Consider the following 6,180-nt stretch of genomic DNA (forward strand, 5'->3'; position numbering starts at 1 on the left):
GCTGGAGTACATGGAACAGGAAGGTCTTCGAGATGACGATGTTGTTGTGGTATTTGATGGTGGTGACACTGTTTTCACTGGGGCCAGTAGGGTTCAGCAGGCAGTGGATTATTTCATGGCGAAAACGGCACCCACCGCCGCTAAATTTGATGCCACTGCTGTACAGAACGGAAAGGCAGTAGCACCACTACTCTTTGCAGCGCATCATATGTGTTTCACACCTCAGTTGGAACTTGTTGTCACAGAGGGGCCAGGGGATTTCGTGAAAAAATGCCAGTGGTTTTACAAGAGTATGTTTGATGTTGCAGAGTCTATTCCTGGTCAGCGCATGGTACGATCAAAGGGATTGCAGATATATCTTAATGCAGGGGGTTATGTGGGGCGTGTGTGGGCTCTGCGAACTGCTTTTGCTGCGTATGCGGGTGTGGCAGCAATGCACCGTAACTGGACATGCGACCAAAGCATCTGGGCGCCCCTGCAAGTCTGGAGTATACTTCAAAAACCTGAAGTGCCAAGCCATTTGCGTTTACCCTATGGTATTATGAGTCTTGACTACAATCATCAGTTTTTTTACAATGCGAGAAAAAAACATCCTGCATTCTCTGCAATTCTTCATTTCCCTGGTAGAATTCTGGCGGAGCGACGCTTTTTACCCAGATATATTAGGAGCACAACATGGTTTCATGAGTTACAGCAAGACGCACGTTTACTGGAGGAGACGAGGCGTCTTTTGCGTGATGCAAAGCTTGTGAAGGTGCGCGGAGCCGATGGGCTTACGCATACACACCATTATGGAAGAGTGTGTTCTGTCGAAGACGCTCTCAATACCACATGGCTGATGAGTCCCTTGGAAAAGTAATGGTTTTTTTTTTCTTTTGCGTTGTGATGTGTGACTTGCACAGCACACATATTTTCTGGTTTTTGGTGAAACATTGATTTCTGACATGGGAGCGCTTTACTGGTTATGACTGAAATGAATTGCCCACTAGGACGTCTGGACGAGTGTTTGGATGATGCAGGATGCAAGCCTGTTTTTCTTCTTCTTCTTCTCGTCATGCCTTTCTTTTGAAAAGGTGGTGGTAGTGCGTGCATGAACTGTTAAGAGCAGGAAGTGTCGACCATGTAGTGTTGATGCCGAGCAGGATTCCTTGGGGCGGCATACGAGAGATGGTTATTTTGCTGGGTATACTGACCTCTCAGTCTATGTCAATTGTGCACTGTACTGCGACTCTCTGTAGCTTCGGTGCGTGGAATCCAATGTGACTACCAGTGTACTCTCGTGCTGTGTGGTTAATGGACCTCGCACGTGGGTTTGCCTGAAAACTGTAGTGTTACCGAGTGTGTGTTGGGTGCTACAACATTTTTCTCTGGCTCCCTACACGGTGGTATCCTTTGGAGAAAGCACAGCAACACCTAAGTTATGCATGCATGGTGAGAGAGAGTGTTGCTGCGCGATCTTGAGGTTTTTGGAATTCGCCCTTGATGATAGCTAGGAATGAGCAGGTGTGGTTGTTGGGCGGCGCATTGGGTGATGGCAGAGCTGCTGCTGCTGCTGCTGCTTTGGTGCGCCTCCTGTGGCTTTGGGAAATGACCGGTGTCTTTCTATGGATCGCCTTGCGTGGCGCTACCCTGGCAAGACACGCGGTGATGCCTTTTTAGGTGATTCGATTCTCTACGTTTTGTGTTACTCCGGTGGTGCGTGCGCACTGTGAGCTGCGAGCCGGTCTGGAATTTGGGCTGAGGCGTTGATGTGTTGATGTGTTGCTGGAATGAATCTACCTCATTACCGGTGTGACTTTGCTTTGTTTTGCCTCCTCATGTTGCTCTCACTCCATTTTTTTTTTTTAACTCTTTGCTTGGATTTGTTGGATGTTTCGTGCGTTTTCCTGTTGGTGATGTCTTCAGTTTTTCATTGTGTATTTTGGTCGTTTGTTCTTTCCATTGGGTATGATTGTGTGCATCGTTCTCTTTTATCACCCTCTTTCTTTGGTTTCTGACTCTTCATTTTTTCTCTCTCCCAGAGACACATGCGCTGCAGCGTGAAGGATCTGTGCCGGTGCCGAGGTGCGTATCCGGTGTTTTGGTTGATGGTTGTTGCCTCTCTCTTGTTGTGCTTGATGTTTACCTTAAGTGTATCAGAAGATGGAGTTTTTGTTAACCGCGTCTCAAGCATGAACGTCACAAATCCAGCCGAACCAGTTCGGCAAGGCAGCACACCAAGGGTTGTCTTTCTCGTTGTCCAGACGAAATTTTCACCTGGGTGGTGCCGAATGCAGCTGAGCTCTATCATGTCCAATGTATCTGTGGTCACTATTGGCGTCGGAATGAACTACACACATACGAAACGCCATCAGTGGGTGCTGGAGTACATGGAACAGGAAGGTCTTCGAGATGACGATGTTGTTGTGGTATTTGATGGTGGTGACACTGTTTTCACTGGGGCCAGTAGGGTTCAGCAGGCAGTGGATTATTTCATGGCGAAAACGGCACCCACCGCCGCTAAATTTAATGCCACTGCTGTACAGAACGGAAAGGCAGTAGCACCACTACTCTTTGCAACGCATCCGCTGTGTTTCACACCTCAGTTGGAACTTGTTGTCACAGAGGGACCGAGGGATTATATAGAAAAATGCCACTGGTTTTACAAGAGTATGTTTGATGTTGCAGAGTCTATTCCTGGTCAACGCATGGTGCAGACAAGAGGAACGTATCTTTACCTCAATGCAGGGGGTTATGTGGGGCGTATATGGGCTCTGCGAACTGCTTTTGCTGCGTATGCGGGTGTGGCAGCAATGCACCGTAACTGGACATGCGACCAAAGCATCTGGGCACCTCTGCACGTCTGGAGTATACTTCAAAAACCTGAAGTGCCAAGCCATTTGCGTTTACCCTATGGTATTATGAGTCTTGATTACAATAGCACTTTTTTCTTTAACCCATACAAAGGCAGAGGAATGCCTGTCGTTCCTGCCATGTTTCATTTTCCTGGAGGTACGAAATTTTATCGAAATTCTCTACCCATGTTTGTAAGAAGCACTGCATGGTTTCACGAGTTACAGCAAGACCCACGTTTACTGGAGGAGACGAAGCGTCTTTTGCGTGATGCAAAGCTTGTGAAGGTGCGCGGAGCCGATGGGTTTACGTATACACACCATTATGGAAGAGTGTGTTCTGTCGAAGACGCTCTGAGTGCCACATGGCTGATGAGTCCCTTGGAAAAGTAATAGTTTTTTTTTTGCTTTTGCGTTGTGATGTTTTTAGTTTCATTTTGGGAGTTTTTTTTTCTTGTGGAAGATCGTTTACTTTAACAGTAACGCAGTAGCTTCATTATGGACCAAAATGTGTAGTCGATAATCATTTTTGCATAGCTTTTTGAGTGATTTAGAATATCATTTAATTCTATTATTCTTCTTGTGTGGGAGGATATCAATGCCCACATTATTTACTTTAACGGTTTGTGTTATTGCAGTGTTGACTGTTTATCGTTGTTGGTGAAAGTGGTTCTTCAAGAGGGATAATTATGAGTTTTTTTTTCTTTTTATGGTGGTGATGTTCTTAGTTTTCCATTTGTAGAGGTTGATGGACTGGTGTGCTTTGGATTGCGCAGAAACGGTAAAGGTATGCTGATGTGACTGTAGCAAGACTCCCAAACTGCGTGTTTTGTGAATCTTTGATTGATTTTTTAATAGATGGATGTAACGAATTATGTCTGAGAGATTTGAAGTTAGGCACACAAACACATCTAATCCCTGTCCCTGGGATCAGATGGTCAAAAGAGAGCAGTGTAGTTTAAGTTCCACAGACCAATGGATAATGAAAAAAGCACGTGGCTTATACTGCAAATTACCAATTCTCTTTTCTTTACGAATCTTGGGGTGGTTTCTTGCTATTTTCTGTCTTTTTGTTTTCATCATCTTGTTGTTCCTAACAGAGGGCCCTTTCTCTCGTTCTGTGGAGGATGAGAGCGTTGTTTCACCAGTGGAGCACGGAAGAATCACAGTAGGATCATATTGCTTTACACGGCATGATGCTTTGCGGTCGGGAGCAGAGGTGCATACACCACCTTGTTTTCCCTTGGATGTGAACTACAGCAACTACAGCGGATTACCTCCAAACTATCATTTCTTTTCGCTCTTGGATGGTGTTATTACTCTGGAGCAACGTCGTGTGGGTATCTACGCGACCTTCGACACATCCAGGATTCCGCCTGCACCAATCGAAGTAAAGCGTCGTCACTCACATTACGCTAAGCTTCTACATTCTCCATCGAATAGAAGGGCACAACTGCGGGTTGTGGTGCAGCTTTCCGGTCATCTGCGCACTTTTCAAAAGTGTGCACCGTCGTTGAAAGGAAATATTCTAACCATGAACGAAGCAGAGTTGTTTATCGCGACGTATCCCAACTTGGGCCATAGACGCCGAGGGTTGACTGGTATTCTGGAGGAAGACCCACCACTTAGCAGCGCAGAAATGCAGGATGTGATCTACCACTACCGACCTCACCTTGCCGGAATGTTTCTTCTGGATTCAATTTCTATGCGGGAATACATGAAGGTTCTGTTTTCCCGCAAGGTACTTGAAAGTACAATCTGGGCTTGGAACATCCTTCAGTTTTTTACAACTGAGTTGGCACACGATATGAGTATAGCGGAGAGTATGAGAGAAGAGATTTCGCCAGCTGAGCTCGGGGACAACCTGTTTTTTCGCTTTACATGTGACCGCGTACTTTACACAAGAAGTGGTTACAGACGAGTTACCCACGCACCATTTGATATTGTCATTCGCTTGCGTCCCGATCTTTATATTATGGGCCCTCTATGGGTGGAGCCACTTCTCACGGTGGAGCAGCAGCAACAAGCTTTGACTGAGTGGCGACGTGTCAAACCGAGTAACACAACAGTAGATGACAGTGCTATTGTGAGACAAAGCTTCGCGGTGTACTTCATGTGCGGCAACACTTCCTATTTACCTTTTGTGGTGCCGCCTCGTCACGTTGCTCGCTCGCCTTATCACCCAGAGGTTCCAGCGTGGGTGTCTGACTTTTCTGCTATTGTAAGCATGTACCCTGACGGAAAAAATAATGTCCCAACCACTGTTTTTCGTATGTTCCACAATTTGACACTTTTATCACCTGAGGAACAGGAGAAGAGAATGATGTTTAGGTATAACTCAGCTGAGGGAATGTTGATGAGGTACTTGGAGCATGAGCGGTATAGGTCCTTGCGTTTAATGGGTTGGCACTTTGCTCTTCGAAACAAGGAGGTGTTTTACAATTCTTCTGTACCGGTTGGAAAGAATAAAAAGACAAGATTGTTAAGAAAGGTATTTGAGGTAACGAATGTGAGTGAGGTGCGGTGCCCGTCCCTGGGATAGAATGTGCGTTTTTTTTTGTTTTTTTTTTTGGTGACCCAGTACTAATTGCTTGTGGTTTGTTAGGGTGTTTTTTTTTTTTTTTTTGATTTTATTTTGCTATGAACTACTGTTTCTATATTCTCTGTAGGTGATTTTCTCGTGCTGCCTGCTCAGTTCAAGCGCACTGGATTTACCTTTGGGTTGATCGCTACCAATATTAGACATGAGGTGTACAAAAAGCAATGCCAGTAGGAGCACTTGTTACGGTTAGACTTTCCAAATATGTATTTTATTCATTTTGTTTGTTATTCTTTCCCTCTTACCCCTTAAAAGAAAAAAAAAAATGAAAGAATTCCATCTGTGTGCTCAGATGTAGCTAACATGGTTGCTCAAGGTGTTTTATTATTTTTATTACATGATGGACAATCATAGCTAAGCATTATATTCCGATAAAAAATAATTTCTTGAGTTCTTCAGAAATGGATAAAGCAAACCTCTTCAAGTTAACTAAATGTCATGGATGAGAAGAAGTGTTCCACTCACTTGATATTTTCAAATAAACAAAAACCTAAACGCTGATAAGACAGCAATACTCTCTTTGATGAGAAGGTGAGGGAGGGTGCTCTCCTTTCTCTCCGTTACGGAACTTGAATCGACCAAGGGACACTGTGTGCGACAACCGCACGCCATATCCGTATCTGGGATATGGGTCCCCTTTTCCATTCTCACTTCATTTGCAGATTTGGAGTTTTCGGAATATTCTTCCAACACCTAAGGGAATTGAGGATTGTGTCTAAATACTGAAGTTCTCGCATGCGTGATTATCAT

The 6,180-nt window shown here is 44.8% G+C and overlaps 3 protein-coding genes across 3 annotated transcripts; all 3 read left to right on the top strand.

Moving 5' to 3' along the window:
- Position 1: 1 nt before the first annotated feature.
- TM35_000352260 (ESAG-like protein) lies at positions 2–859 on the top strand (the record flags this gene model as incomplete). Its single annotated transcript, XM_029029279.1, has 1 exon — positions 2–859. The coding sequence occupies one exon, from the start codon at positions 2–4 to the stop codon at positions 857–859; it is 858 nt and encodes a 285-aa protein (XP_028879548.1).
- A 1,168-nt stretch (positions 860–2,027) lies between these two features.
- Positions 2,028–3,224, top strand: TM35_000352270 (expression site-associated gene (ESAG-like) protein; the record flags this gene model as incomplete). Its single annotated transcript, XM_029029280.1, has 1 exon — positions 2,028–3,224. One exon carries the CDS (start codon positions 2,028–2,030, stop codon positions 3,222–3,224), a length of 1,197 nt encoding a protein of 398 aa, XP_028879549.1.
- A 481-nt stretch (positions 3,225–3,705) lies between these two features.
- TM35_000352280 (uncharacterized protein) lies at positions 3,706–5,373 on the top strand (the record flags this gene model as incomplete). Its single annotated transcript, XM_029029281.1, has 1 exon — positions 3,706–5,373. The coding sequence occupies one exon, from the start codon at positions 3,706–3,708 to the stop codon at positions 5,371–5,373; it is 1,668 nt and encodes a 555-aa protein (XP_028879550.1).
- Positions 5,374–6,180: the final 807 nt, after the last annotated feature.

This window comes from Trypanosoma theileri (assembly GCF_002087225.1).
Source record: "Trypanosoma theileri isolate Edinburgh chromosome Unknown TM35_Tth_35_V1, whole genome shotgun sequence".
NCBI lineage: Eukaryota > Euglenozoa > Kinetoplastea > Trypanosomatida > Trypanosomatidae > Trypanosoma > Trypanosoma theileri.